This window comes from Papilio polytes, unplaced genomic scaffold, assembly GCF_000836215.1.
Source record: "Papilio polytes unplaced genomic scaffold, Ppol_1.0 DF822622.1, whole genome shotgun sequence".
Taxonomy (NCBI): domain Eukaryota; kingdom Metazoa; phylum Arthropoda; class Insecta; order Lepidoptera; family Papilionidae; genus Papilio; species Papilio polytes.
The window spans coordinates 520,451-536,259 of record NW_013526582.1 but is presented as its reverse complement, the minus strand read 5'-3'; the positions used below and the strand labels follow the sequence as shown (position 1 = coordinate 536,259).

The 15,809-nt window shown below is 33.7% G+C and overlaps 2 protein-coding genes across 2 annotated transcripts in view; one reads left to right on the top strand and one right to left on the bottom strand.

The window, feature by feature from the left end:
• LOC106105927 (zinc finger and SCAN domain-containing protein 2-like) overlaps positions 1-15,809 on the bottom strand; it is a 45,943-nt gene that overhangs the window by 29,466 nt on the left and 668 nt on the right. The window lies entirely within an intron of this gene.
• On the top strand, positions 514-15,768 carry LOC106105929 (putative zinc finger protein 724). Its single transcript, XM_013286404.1, has 15 exons — positions 514-855; positions 1,070-1,241; positions 3,131-3,169; positions 3,843-3,935; positions 4,012-4,146; positions 4,590-4,990; positions 5,843-6,059; positions 7,042-7,172; positions 7,813-7,887; positions 8,796-8,934; positions 9,530-9,639; positions 10,959-11,109; positions 12,619-12,750; positions 13,682-13,882; positions 14,499-15,768. Exons 1-15 carry the CDS (start codon positions 782-784, stop codon positions 14,652-14,654), a joined length of 2,226 nt encoding a protein of 741 aa, XP_013141858.1. The 5' UTR covers positions 514-781; the 3' UTR covers positions 14,655-15,768.

Sequence of the window (15,809 nt, the reverse complement as noted above, 5' to 3'; positions counted from 1 at the left end):
AACACTTATAAAAACACCACAAAACTACGAACTAGATAATCAAAAGAGAATAAACACCAATAAAACACTCGAAAACTACCTATTACACGTCCGATTTGCAGATCATCAATTTTAGTTCAGGACATGCCTAGATATTTGACAGTGACAGATATATTTTTCAGTTGCCATTTTACACATATTTAATAGAAATTACCTGCATTGAAGATTATCTTAATAAAGGTGGAATTTATTATAGACGGAAATCAATTTAACAGTCGTTGAAAAATAAGTTAAAGCAAGGGTTTTGTTATTAAAATAATGGCAGGGGTTTGCTGATGCAATATTGAAAGGAAGTTCAATTGATATTGTTGAAATGAAAATGGACTTTCAAAAAATTAAAAATATTCTATGTCTATTTTTTAAATCTTCAGCCGTTTACTAAAATTATTATAATAATATAAATATAGCTTTAGAAGAAAATGAGAAAAATTACAACATTAATTTTTTATTACACTCTTTTAATAAAGAATGGCGTATCCAGTAAGCAGAGAAGCCAATGTTCAAGCTTGTCAAAGCGTAGTTTTATTGTCAGTCCTTTTAAATACAAATATTTTCATAACAAAATAATTATTCAAAAGACATTAGCATTCAAATAATTTATCTTTATAATAAATATTAACACCAAATATACTATGTTTCCTAAAAGAGATTAAACTATCTAGAAAATACGTGTACGTGTAATATCGTAAATAGAGAAAAGTTTATAATAATTCATATATTATGTATGAAAGTATAACTGAAAATGCGGTGTAGTGTACAAAATTGTACAAATGATACAAAACGAACAACTAAAAGCCATGGAATTACATTTCATATGTAAGTTTTGTTGATTTTTCTACATCAATAACCTAAGACAACTAAAGTACATAAATAATGCAAATTTTGAACAACATTTTTATAAATTCGTTTAAACATTTCAGTTTTGTAACTATTTATATATCATAATTTTATTTGGTTATCTGTAGAATGTTACAACTTTCGTCACATAAATAAATACTTTAACATAAGATTCCTTGTTTCCTTGTCCCAGGTTTCCGAGGGAAGCTAGCTTGCGTACCAAATGGATAGAAGCCCTCTGTATTGATTGGGAACCGAAAGACAGGAGTACTGTATGTTCTGAACACTTCAACACTGACGATTTTTATGAAACTAAATGTGGACTAAGGAAGATCAAGAATGGAGCCATACCAGTTCTTGCACAGGTAATAAATTTTACTAATATTTTAATGCAAAAGTTTTGATGGATGGATGTTTGTTAGAGTTGTAGCCTAACAGCTAAATGGATCTCAATGAAATTTGACATAAATGTGTGTATAGTCTGGAAGAACACATAGGCTAATTTTTTGTTTTATTTGACGCAGACGAAGTGGCAGGCTAGAGCTGGTATAAGTATATAATTATTATTTTATATTCTCAGGAGGTTAATAATTGATTTGTGTATGATTTTTTATTTATACTAGTTGTTTCCATCGGGTTTCATCTGCATAACATTATAAAAACTTTATTTTATCGTTTACATTTGTTAAATTAATTGCAAAAGTCAAACTGACAATGATGGCCTTTGATATTGGATAACAATTAGTTACCAGCAATCTTGCTTCTTTGATGCTGTCTTGTAGATTTTGTCCCTATTACCACATAAAGGATTTTATATTTTATAATATTTACCCCTTAAGTTTAGATGCGAAAAAATGTTATGCGACGAAATGATGGGGACATAAACCAGAAAGTGTTGAGATTGAGTGTGTATGGCTACAAAGGAAGAGGAAGACCGAAGAAAGTATGGATGGATTGTGTGAAAGAAGAAATGCTTAAGAAAGGAGTGGATTCAGATATGACGGCTGATAGAGATGTATGTAAGAGCACATACTGTGCCGACCCTTCATAAGGGATAAGGGCAAGTGGATGATGAAGTTTAGATGCGAAAAAATATATAGCCTAAAGCATGTTGTAAATGTCAGGCTTTTTTATAGAATAAGAATTATTCAAAAACATGCTGTGTAGTAATTATATTAGTACTAGCTGTTCACCTGCGACTTCATCCGCGTAAAATTATGAAAATTTTATTTTATTGTTTACATGTGTCAAATTATCAATAGAAAATGTCAAAATGACATGACATGATGACAAAGCATGGCAATCTTGCTTCCTTGATGTTGGCAGCAACTTATGGTCTCTTTCCCACATTAGGGTTTTTATCCAAAATATTTGCCCCTTAAGTTTAATGGCGTGAAAATATATAGCCTAAAGCATATCGTAGGTATAGGGCTTTTTATTATAAAAAGAATTATTCAAAAATATGGTGTAATTGCTGACATCTTAGGCAACAAAGAAGTGTGTGTTTACGCTTTATTATAATAGTATAGATAGATAGTTATAGATAAAAACCCGCTCTGGGTTAGAGTTGTAGGCTCCAAGTCCCTTTTCAAACAAGTCAATTCATATAAATATTGGTTTATTATAGTCTTGGGTAGTACACATACGATGTACTAAAAAGTAATGTTACTCGGCACTGTACTAAAAGTAACGTTACCTAACGGCTTTTGTAAATCGGACATTTAGTACTTTTAGTACACTACACGATATCGGTGTTCGCCTCTTCGTTGTTTGATTTGATTGAATATTTGACAGATTGAAGCATCCACCTTCGATAATGAGAATCATAAGTGGATACAATTATTCACTACTAAATTTATTTTCGCTAATAACATATGTTTGACCGTGCTTAAAAATTGATGTGAAGTTATATATAACCCCCGTTATATTCTATTCATGTATTCTGTTTTCAAAAATCTGAAGTACTAAAGGTACTAAAAGTGTGTACTAGTACGTTTTCCCAATTGTACTAGTACGGTGCGCACTTGCAGATGTCCGATTAAGCCCAAGACTAGTTTATTATGAAAAGATTAATTGTAATTTTTGAGATATGAGGTAATTTTTACACATTGTTTGTTTTTATATCTGCGATTGTTGTGTTTGCGTGTAAATGAAACATGTTTATGTTTATACTTTTTACTGACGTTCAACCACTGTATGTAAATCTATTTTAATATGTTTTGTTGGCATTCCTATAAAAATGAATAAATTTCAGGATTTGAATGAGGACTTAAATTCATCAGCAGTTTGGAAGGTATGTTTTAAAGATGATAAATCTTACTAATACTATAAATTTAAAATTTGAAAGGAATGAATTAATGCACCAATAATGGTTTGTGGTACGGAGTATCATGCGGACAAGGGTTCGAATCCCGCCATTCGACTGTGAACCATATCCTAGCACAAGCCTACAGCTTATTTGGAATGGTTAAAGGAAATATTAGTAAATTAACAAAAATCTACTAATAGTTAAAAAAATGTAAATGAAATCTAACATAGATTACTGTGAGATAAAGGGTATTCAGTTTTTTTGTTACTAGTTGTTGCTCATGACTTTGTTCTTATAGAATTAAAAAAAGTAGTTTAAATAGCCTGTTACTCACTGATAACATAGCTTTTTTAAAGGTTAAAGAATTGAAATTGACCCAGTAGTTTTTGAGTTAATTCATACAAATATACAATTCTTAATCTTTTTAAATTTCATTGTTTTAAACAATTTATTTAATATATATAGTCGCTTTTAAACTCAGAGCAACACTTCTCGTCAGAACTCAGGATGCGCCAATGTCCATACTTCTAGTGACATTGACAGCTCTCAGCTAGGGATTTGACATTTTGCCGATAATCTAGAGATGCGCCGATTCTACACGGTACTAATTTTGTTCTGAACAAATGTTATTATTGAATGTTATTTTATACATTTCCAGGTGTGTAGGATATGTCTGGCTACGGACAGAAAACTGTACCATATAGCAGATTATAAATTAAATTTGCCATATCAAGAAATAACTGGATTGTTGGTGAGTTTTGTGTTTAATGTCAGTAGACAAATGGACTGTTACCTTTGTTGTGTGTGTGCAATGAGTGACATTTCAGCCGAGTGAGGATGACAATTTGCCGCAGAAGTTGTGTTGGGAGTGCACACACAGACTTGTGTCGTGTCACAGGTTTAGGAACAAGGCAATCATGAGCCAGAGACTGATGACAGATTTATTATCAACTGAGACACATGTAAGTTTTGTATAATTCACATTATGTAGTTAATTTTATTTAATACTTGTTTTTCCTGAAGAATTCGTTGATAAATATTATAAATATATATATACTAGCTGTTCCCATGCGACTTCATCCGCTTTAAATTTTATATTATTGTTTACATTTGTCAAATTATCAATAGCAAATGTCAAAATGACATGACATGACAATCTTGCTTCCTTGATGTTGGCAGCAACTTATGGTCTCTTTCCCACATTAAGGTTATTATCAAAATATTTACCCCCTAAGTGTAATGTCGTGAAATATATAGTCTAAAGCGTGACGTAAGTGTAGGGCTTTATATTAAAAAAATAATAATTCAAAAATATGGTGTAATTGCTGACATCTTAGGCAACAAAGAAGTATGTGTTTACGCTTTATTATAATAGTGTAGATATAGATAGATAATTTATTTTCAGTTAACAATTCAAATGGTGAAAAATATAAATAAAAACGAACATGGATTAAATACGAGTTTAGTACAAAAATATTATGAACCAAATGATTGCGACTTACATGTTAATCAAGGCATTTTGAAGACTGAGTTCTCTGATACCGATGACGTCGTCGATGACGTCATTGATGACGTATATAATTATGACGTCAAAGTCCAGGCTGTGCCTTTACTGGAGTTAGAAATCAAACGTGAAGATAATGGGATGTTTGTAAGTGATCATCATTTTGAAAGTGAAGATGATAGGAAATTGAGTGAAATGAACGTAAAGAAACAGAAGGTGAAAAGAAAAAAGAAGGTAAAAGTCGAGAAGAAGCAAGTGAAAGTGAAAAATGATGATGATAATCCGCTAATGACTATGGATAGGTATATTTTATTTTATTGTTACTGTTACTTACTGATAACGTAGTTTTTTAGTGGTGAAAGAATTTTAAAAAAGCCCGCTTTAACATCTTTGCACTGCAGAGCTCGCCCAGTGTAATACCACAACCACACAAGACAGGCGTGAAGTGGAAGCAATTCCGCGTACAGTCTGATGAGTGTGGTGCCAGAGGCCTTATTTTATTCCTTTCCCTATCCACCCTTCTCTTAAGAGGGAAGGATGGTAAGGAAAGGAGGATTTAGGACGCATAGGAAGGGGAAATGTCCTCTTTATGTGCGTCTCCGTCAATAAAGGGTATACAACGCTGCAATTGCGGATGTTTATGGGCAGCGGTCGCTTTCCATTTCGGTGGATTCATGACGCTTGCTCGTTTGCCACCTTATATGATTAAAAAAAGTAACACATCCATCCATCTAAACTTTCGCATTTATTATAGTACGAGCTATTGCCCGCGACTTCGTCCGCGTGTTATTAGAAAACATACAAACTATATAAATTACAAAAAGTTACGTATCCCTCGGGAACCGAACATTTCTCGGGCATGAACCTTATCCCATGTGTACTCCACACTTTGTTTTATATCTGTGACAAATTTCAATAAGATATGTTGTACCGTTGCAGAATGATCGAGTAAACATTAAAAAACTAAATTAATGAATCCCACGGGAACCGTAACTATTCCTGGGATAAAAAGTAGCCTATGTATTCCAGACTACTCTAAACCTGTGCCAAATTTCATGGAGATCCGTTCAGCAGTTTAGGCTACAAACTAACAAACATCCAACTAAACTTTCGTATTTATAATATTAGTAACATGAGTAACATAATATTTTCAGGTACAAAATCTCTGATGTTAAACGAAGAAAGCATATAGATGGGTTAGATGAAACATTATTTACTATAAAAAATCTCACATACGAAGAACAGATAGAAGAAATAACTAAACGACAGTTTACAACTTCTTACACAACTGCTCCGTACAAATGTGATGTTTGTTTTAAAGGTTTTATAATAAAAGATAGATTCGACGCACATATAGTGAGACATACAGAGGTGAGATGCTTGTTTTCTACCGTGACTCCGTCTGTATATTATAAAAATGTAAAAAAATATAGCCTATATCACTCTCTGATAATTTAGCTTTTTAATGGTGAAAGAATTTTTTAAATTACCCAAGTAGTTTTTGAGTTATACTATTACATACAAAAATAAAAATCTTTTTATTATAGACTACGCCGACGACTCTGTGTAGAATTAAAAAACTTAAGTAATTCTGTAATTTCCAGACTATTACATTTATAATATTAGTACATATAACATACTACACTTTACAGTGGTAGTGCCCGCTTTAACATGTTAGCACTGCAGGGCTCAGTCCCAGTAATACCACGACCACACAGAAGACAGCCGTCAAATGGAAACAATTCCGTGTTTCGTCTGATGAGTGTGGTGCCGGAGGACTAATTTAAGTCCCTTTCTCTTTACCACCCTTTTCTCACAAGAAGAGGATGGGAAGAGGAAGTGGATTTGACGGTGGAGATGCATAGGAAGGGGAAATATCCTCTTTATGTGTGTTTCCTCCGTCGGATAAGGGTAAGCTGTAATTGCGGATGTCTATGGGCAGTCGCTTTGCCATTTTGGCGGATTGAGGTGGTCGTTTGCCACCTTATGTTATAAAAAAAAATACTGAGTGTTTTTATTTATGTAAATTCAAAGCCTAAAACAAATTTAAACTTTTATCTATTATTCTCAGGAGAAAGTTTGGATGTATGGATGGATGTTTGCTATAGTTTTTATAGTGCTATAGTGTAGCCTAAATAGGTGAACGGATTTCCATGAAATTTGGTATAGATGTAGAGGAAAGTCTGGAAGAACACACAGACTTTTTTTTTTTTTAATTCTACGCGATCGGAGTCGCGAGCAACAGCTAGTTATTTACATAGATATGTGTTTTTGAATATGTGAAAAATGTCTCATGTGAAGTGTCAACAATGCTTTTTTTTTAAAAAAAACTGTTGTGATACGTTTTTTTCAGCAAAGTGGTGCATATGAATGTTTCGTATGTAAAACTCGTTTGAAATCAGCGAGGGCTTTGAGAAAACATTTAACATCGCAACATACGGAGCAGTTCAATTGTAAAGGATGTCCATTTGTTACTAGGAATAGGTAATACAAATAAATCTATATTATAATAAAGCGTAAACACACACTTTGTTGCCTAAGATGTCAGCAATTACACCATATTTTTGAATAATGATTTTTTAATAAAAAGCCTTACACTTCGTCACGCTTTAGGCTATATATTTTCACGCTATTAAACTTAGGGGGTAAATATTTTGGATAAAAACTCTTAATGTGTGAAAGAGACCATAAGTTGCTGCCAACATCAAGAAAGCAAGATTGAAAAATTTGTAATGTCATGTCATTTTGACATTTGCTATTGATAATTTGACAAATGTAAACAATAAAATAAAATTTTCATAATTTCATGCAAATGAAGTTGAACGGGAACCTCTAGTGTACAATATTTGAATACAAATACAGGGTGATTATACTACAAATACAGGGTGATTATACTACAAATACAGGTGATTATACTACAAATACAGGGTGATTATACTACAAATACAGGGTGATTATACTACAAATACAGGGTGATTATACTACAAATACAGGGTGATTTTTTCTACAAATACAGGGTGATTTTTTCTACAAATACAGAGTGATTTCAATACCAATACAAGATGATTCTAAATGAATGGGTTAAATTAATAAATATAGGAGAATATATGTTTTATTCTTCCAGAGGAGTTGCGAGAGAACATGAGAAATGGCACGCAGGTACTAAATACCAATGCCCGCATTGTCCCTGCGAATTTGAGTAAGTTTGTAGAGCGTTGTCTCTGTCGCACTTAGTAGTAAGTCATATGTGTGAGAGAGACAACCATATAGATCTGAGCTCCCACTTTATCTATACTATTGTAAAGAGGATTTTTTTTTTGTATCGGAATAACACAAAAACTATTGGTTCGATTTCAAAAATTCTTTCACTATTAAAAAGCTATCGTTATCAGTAACATAGGCTAAATTTTTACTTGCTTTTGAAATCGGTCCAGTATTTAAGTTATTTCAATACATATAAAAATACAAATCTTGCCTCTTTATCTTTAGTATAGATTTCTTGATAATCTGCATTTTCAGTTTTTAACCTCTTTTTAGTAGATTTTATAACATTAATAAAATAAATATGGCTTATATTACTAGCTTTCGCACGCGACTTCGTTCTCTTAGAATTTAAAAAAAAAAGTGAGTAGTCTATTATATCAGACTATTCTCTACATCTATATACGAAATTTTGTCAAGATCCGTTCAGCAGTAGGGTACAAACATCCATCCATCCAAACTTTCGCATTTATAATAGTAATATATTTAACAGTGGTAGAGCCCGCTTTAACATTTGCACTTTACTCTACGCAATATCACGACCATACAAGACAGGCGGGAAGTGGAATCAATTCCGCGTACTGATGAGTGTGGCGCCGGAGGCCTCATTTTAGTCCATTTCCCTTTCCGCCCTTTTCTTAAGAGGAAAGGATAAGAAGGAAAAGTGGATTTGACGGTGGATACGCATAGGAAGGGGAAATATTCTCTTTATGTGCGTCTCCGTCAATGAAGGGTAGGCAGCGCTGCAATTGCGGATGTTTATGTGCAGCGGTCGCTTTACATTTCGGTGGATGCAGTCCGCTTGCTCGTTTGCCACATTATAATATAAAATTATATTATTTTCAGCAAATTAACAACTTATATGGGTCATATTCGGATAAAACACGTATCGGATTTCGTTTGTGAACTTTGCGGTTATACGTTTGTTAGTCAAAAAGGTATTGAAGTACATAAAAAGAAGAAACATCGATTACACGATAAAACGGTCAGTTGATTTATTTACTAGCTTCCGTCCGCGAATTTGTCCGCGTGGTAATAAATACAGAAGTAGCCTATGTGTCCTTCCAGACTATCCTCTACATCTATGACTTTCATTGAAATCCGTTCAGCAGTTTAGGCTACAAACTCTAACAAACATCCATCTAAACTTTAAATATATATAATTATTAAATACTAGCTTTTGCCAGCGACTCTGTTCGCGTGGAATAAGAAAAAACAAACGTAAGTAGCCTATGTATTCTTCCAGAATATCCTCTACATCTATGACTTTCATCGAAATCCGTTCAGCAGTTTAGGCTACAAACTCTAACAAACATCCAAACTTTTACATTTATATTCGTAAGATTCTATAGATTTCAACATGTTATTAAATATGGAGAAACAAAATCCATGTATCCTACGGGAACCGTAACTATTCCCGTGATAAAAAGTAGCCTATGTGTTCTTCCAGACTATGCTCTAAACCTGTGCCAAATTTCATGGAGATCCGTTCAGCCGTTTAGGCTACAAACACTAACAAACAAACATCCATCTAAACTTTCGCATTTATAATATTAGTAAGATTGTGTCAATAATTTCAGATAAGTTTAGAAGGTCCGTATTGCGAATTGTGTGATGTCAGATTTATATCAGAAGACGCTTACAGCAGACATCTTAAGTTATCTTCTAGACACAGCAGCGATGACGATCCGTAAGTTAATTCATTCACTTGAAGTTAAAAATAAACAGCCTAAGATACTGATTGATAAATTAGCTATATAATAGTGAAAGAATTTTTGAAATTGCCCCAGTAGTTTTTGAGTTATTTCAATATATACAAAAATATAAATTTTTCCTCTTTATAATATTATTATAGTATAGACTAGCTGTTGCTCGCGACTTCCCGTGATAATAAAAATAAAGCCTATGTTACTCTATAAATTACCTTTCTAATGGTGAAAGAATTTTTGATACTGTCCCAGTAGTTTTTGAGTTATTTCAGTACATACAAAAATATAAATCTTTCCTCTTTATAATATTAGTAGCTGTTGCTCGCGACTTCCCGTGATGGTAGAAAATAGTAAAAATAAAGTCTATGTTACTCTATAAATTACTTTTATAATGGCCAAAGAATTTTTGAAATCGACCCAGTAGTTTTTGAGTTACTTCTATAAACAAAAATACAATTTTTTCCACTTTCTAATAGTATAGATGAATATTTTTAGAGGAATTAATGAGTATAAGGTAAGTATTGGGGCAATATGGTCTAATAGTACAAGTTTAGACTGAAAAAATTGCTTAAAATATAAATGCGAATAGGATAAGATACGAAATGAGTATATTAGAGGAAGTGAGAGTATCCCCAGTGGTAGAATGTAAGGAGTAAAAGGTTAGCATGATATGTTATGAGGGTTGAATCGCATGTTACAAGAACGTTAGTTATGAGTGTACACCGGTAGAGGTTAGTCTATGGCTTAATCGGACATCTGCAAGTGTGTACTAGTACAATTGGGAAAACGTACTAGTACACACTTTTAGTACCTTTAGTACTTCAGATTTGTGAAAACACAATACATGAATAGAATATAACGAGCGTTATAGATTACTTCACATCAAATTTTAATCAGGGTCAAACATATATTAGCGAGAATAAATTTAAGTTATAAATGATTTTATCCACTTTTCACTTTTATTACCGAGGGATGCTTCAATCTGGCAAATATTCAATCAAATCAAACAACGAAGAGGCGAACACTGATATCGTGTATTGTACTAAAAGTGCCAAATGTCTGATAAACAGAAGCCGTTCAGTAACGTTACTTTTATTACAGTGCCGAGTAACATTACTTTTTAGTACGTCGTACGTGTACTACCCAAGACTAGTAGAGGTAGACGTAGAAAGAGATGGATTGTGTGAAAGGTGACATGATCAAGGGAGTGATGACTGAGATGACGTATAGAGTTTGGACAAAAACCTTTTGCGCGAACGGGAGTAGGATAACAAGTATGATGAATTTCTTTCTATTGTAGGAATAAGATACGCAATGATTCTCAAAGTATGAACACAGAGAGTGTTCGAGTACGTTCCGTACGTCGTATAGAGAGACGACCGATGATCCACGCGCGCGACGTCGCTAACGACGCTGATATAACCCATCACGGACCTATTGCATGCGAACAGGTTAGTTCACAGGTTCCCATTTTTGTACTCTAGACCACATTCTAAAATAAATAAAAAAGGGGTTTTTATTTGCAAAAAAAAACTAGATATGAAAATATATACAACCTTAGAGCAAGTAAAAAAAATGTGGCAAAAGATTGCAAGCTCAGTTAATGCAGGGATGGCGGAGGTCCTTTTATATGTCTTTTTTGATGTTTCGATTTAGATTTCGCCCACGACTCAGTCTGCGTGGAATTAAAAAAAAATATTGTCCTATGTGTTCTTCCAGTATTTCTACATATGGGCGTCACAGCCATGTTATGCTTTATTAAAATATAGTCTTCATTATCTCTTATGTTTTCTTCCAATTTGCACACAATAACCTTACCAATATGGCCGTCGTGTCGGCGAGCTAATGCCGCCCTTATGTTTGACATCCGACTACTATCCGATTATTAACATAACAAGCACAATTACGACATTTTTAAACCATGACATAAATGTTTTAAATAATGTTTTGGATGACAATTACAAAGATTACATCGTTATTTCAAATTATGACAAACTAGCTGTTCTCGTGCGGCTTCATCCGCATTAAAATATGAAAAATTTATTTTATTCTTTACATTTGTCAAATTATCAATTACAAATGTCAAAATGACATGACGATGGCAACTTTGCGTGCTTGATGTTAGCAGCAACTTATGGTCTCTTTCCCTCATTAGGGATTTTATCCAAAATATTTACCCCCTAAGTTTATTGGCGTGAAAATATATAGCCTAAAGCGTGACGCAAGTGTACAGCTTTTTATTAAAAAAAAGAATTATTCAAAAATATGGTGTTGTTGCTGTCATTAGGCAACAAAGAAGTGTGTGTTTACGCTTTATTATAATAGTATAGATGGTATTATTTTATAGCACAGACTAAATAATCTTCAAGAATACAGAATACATCAAAATAGTTAAAAATCTAACATACATGTATGACAATCATCGCGATCCGTTCAACAGCTTAGAATACAAACTAACATACATCTAAACTTTCACATTTATTAGTAAGACGCGATAGTTTAGATGTATGTTTGTATTTGCTGAACGGATTTCGATGTTTATCATAGACTTACTGTAGCTCGCGACTTCGCCCGCGTGTAATAATAGCCTATGTTGCTCACTGATAACGTAGCTTTCTAACGGTGAAAGAATTGAAATCGACCCAGTAGTTTTTGAGTTACGTCAATACAAATATACATAACTACCTCTTTATTATATTAGTATAGATGTTTAGATACTGGAAGAACACATAGGAAAATATTTTTTTAATATCTCATGTATTGTGGCGAGTTAGATAAGTTAAAGTCCAAGGGAAACAAAACATTTTAAGTTATAGAGGTTTTAAGTTATCAATGTTCTATGTTATAGAGGTTTTGGGCTCTGATGAGAAGGGAACATAATATTTTTTGAAGTTATAGAGGTTTTTATGTTACCATGGTTTGAGTTATCGATGACTGTATTAGTATATTTTATATTTCAGTGTGGTGTACAATTAAGAGATTTACGTCTTTACGCTCAACATTTCCGACGAGAACATCCAGATAAGAATCGTACCAAATATCCCGCTATGAAAACACCAGCTATGTGTGAAAGATGTGGGAGGATATTCCAGGTATTTAACAGTGGTAGAGGCCGCTCTACCATGACAGTGCAGGCTCTCAGCAATACCACGACCACAGACAGCGTCAAGTGGAAGATATTCCGTGTACTGATGAGTGTGGTGCCGGAGGACTCATTTCAGTCCATTACCTTTTGCTACCCTTTTTTTATAAGATGGGAAGGGGAAGTGTATTTGACGGTAGAGACGCATAGGAAGGAGAAATGTCCTCTTTATGTGCATCTCCGTCAATGAAGGGCAGGCAGCGCTGCAATAGCGGATGTTTATGTGCAGCGGACGCTTTACATTTCGGTAGATTCAGGTTGTTTGCTCGTTTGCCACATTATGTTATTAAAAATGTTATATCTATACTAATATTATAGCTTGCAGTGTCTGTATCTTTCTAGCTTTACAGTATTTTCCAATTTATTTATCCTCCTAAGTTTAATAGCGTGAAAATATGACGCCTAAATCGTGTAAGTGTAGGGCTTTTTATGTAAGAAAGAATTGTCCAAAAATATGCTATGATTGACATACTACGTCACGAAGTGTGTACGCTTTATTATGTTTAATACTAGTTGTGACTTCGTCCGCTTAAAATTAAAAAGAACAAAATTAAAAAAATAACAAAATATTTATTTAGGCCGTGTTATTTTTTAATTTCACGAGGGCGAAGTCACGAGCAATAACTAGTACTTAATATAATAAAGCGTAAACACACTTCGTGGCATAGTATGTCAGAAATCACAGTATATTTTTGAATAATTCTTTCTTTAATAAAAAGCCCTACACTTACACGCTTTAGGCTATATATTTTCACGTTTTCAAACTTAGGGGGTAAAAAAATTGGAAAAATCCTCATGTGGGAAAGGGACTATATACTGTTGGGCTGGCACATGTCAAACATCCATACAAACTAGCTACTAGTAAAAATGTATTTTTCCAGAGTATGGCTTTACTAAAAGACCACATGTGGGTCCACACTGGTATCAAGCGTTTTAAATGCTCAAGTTGCGAGAAGAGTTTCACACAACGTAGTAACCTGATGTTACATTTGCGAGTGCACAGTGAACAACGACCTTTATACGAATGTCCACTTTGCGGGAAACGGTTCGCATTCTATAATAATAGAAGAAGGCATATGTTTGTAAGTATTTTTGTATATGTTAATTAAATGTAAGATTTTTTGGGTTTCGCCGTTTTGGCGAAATTTCGAAAATACAAATCTTTCCTCTTTATAATATTAGTATAGATAGATATAGATTATTTATATCTTTTTTTATTAAATGTAAGTTTTTTTGTTTCGCTGATTTGGCGAATTAACGTCACATGCTTGTCATGATATAGTATAATCACTATCGTTCGCAACTTCGCCCGATGGAAAAAAAAATAGTAATAAATAAAGCCAATGTTACTTCTGATAACATATTTTTTGATTGGTAAAAGAATTTTTGAAATATGCTTGGTAGTTGTCGAGTTATTTTAATACAGAAAAATTTAAATTTTAATACAAATGTTTCCTCTTTCTTTGTTGATTAAATGTAGGCAAAATTTAAAGGTTTCGCTGTTTTGGCAAATTATAAGTAGCAAACGAGCGATATGCCAAGAGAATTCGTGTAAATGCCTACCCTTAATTTTTTAACTAACTGATTTTGAGAAAATTTGGTCTAGATGCAGAACATAGTCTGGAAAAACATCTTTTTTTTAATTCTACGCGTACGGAGTCGCGGGTGAAAGCTATACTATAAATAATATCGTTTCAGATTCATACTGGTTTGAAACCTCACCGTTGTGAAACTTGTGGCAAATGCTTCACAACAGCGGGCGAACAACGCGCCCACGTGCAGCATGTCCATCTCAAGAAACCCTGGCCAAGGCGTGCGCGGGCACGTCGCGACTGGGCTAAACCGCAACCCTAGCGCTTTTGACAACCCTAATATGCAACCCTAACTTCTAGTGATGAAACCGGTGTATCTTGTGACAACCCTAACTTCTAGTGATGAAACCGGTGTATCTTGTGACAACCCTAACTTCTAGTGATGAAACCGATGCATCTTGTGACAACCTTAGCACAGTGCAACCCTAAACTCTAGTGATGAAATTGGTGTATCTTGTGACAACCCTAACTTCTAGTGATGAAACTGGTGCATTTTGTGACAATCCTAACACAGTGCAAACCTAACATCAATATTGCATCTACGCAGCGCATTTACACTAAACTCCTGGTTAACCCTGGTAAACCCCAACACAGTGTAACCCTAACTCCAATGCAGACGAACAGAGCAGTTATACAAAAGCTTAATCCTAGGGATGAAACTGGTGCATCTTGTGACAACCCTAACATACTAGTAACCTTTTCATCACTACTGCAGGCAACCAGCACTACAGTACTGAGTCACAATGTGACAAAGATACTAACACATGTTACTAGTAATTAAATTGTCTATCGTGAGACATTACTTTAAGCATAAATTAATTAAAAACTGCTGTTACTAGGTTGTCAACAATATGACAATTTTTTTATAATGTGACAAACCTAGTATCACTAATTATTACCGACTGAGGCAATCCTAGCATCACTATTATGGCAGTCATAAAACAATATCAAGCCATCATAACCCATTATCTGACAACCTTAGATTTGATAGAAAAAACCAAATTTGTGTCATTTGGCAACACTAACACAACAGGTGATAGAACTCGATGGGATTGCGGCAACACTATACCTTACATAGCGACTTATACAATAAATTCTAAAATGATTCAACCCTACAATATGTACAGCCATACCTACAGCTGCCCTTGTCCAATTTAAACCCAAGCAACAGTTGCTATAGCTCTCTCTGTCACACACATTAGATACAATAAGTGTGAAAGAGTTAACTACTAAATATTGACTTCTTTTTGAATTATGAATGTAAAAAGTATCAATATAATATGTCTGATATTTAAAAAAATTGTGACTCCTACTAAGCCTACTATTGCTAAATTTTTGTGTGTTTTTTCTGTGTGTCCTATTTATTTATTTAATGATTAAGGATTTATATGAAATTTGTAAAATACATGAAATAAAA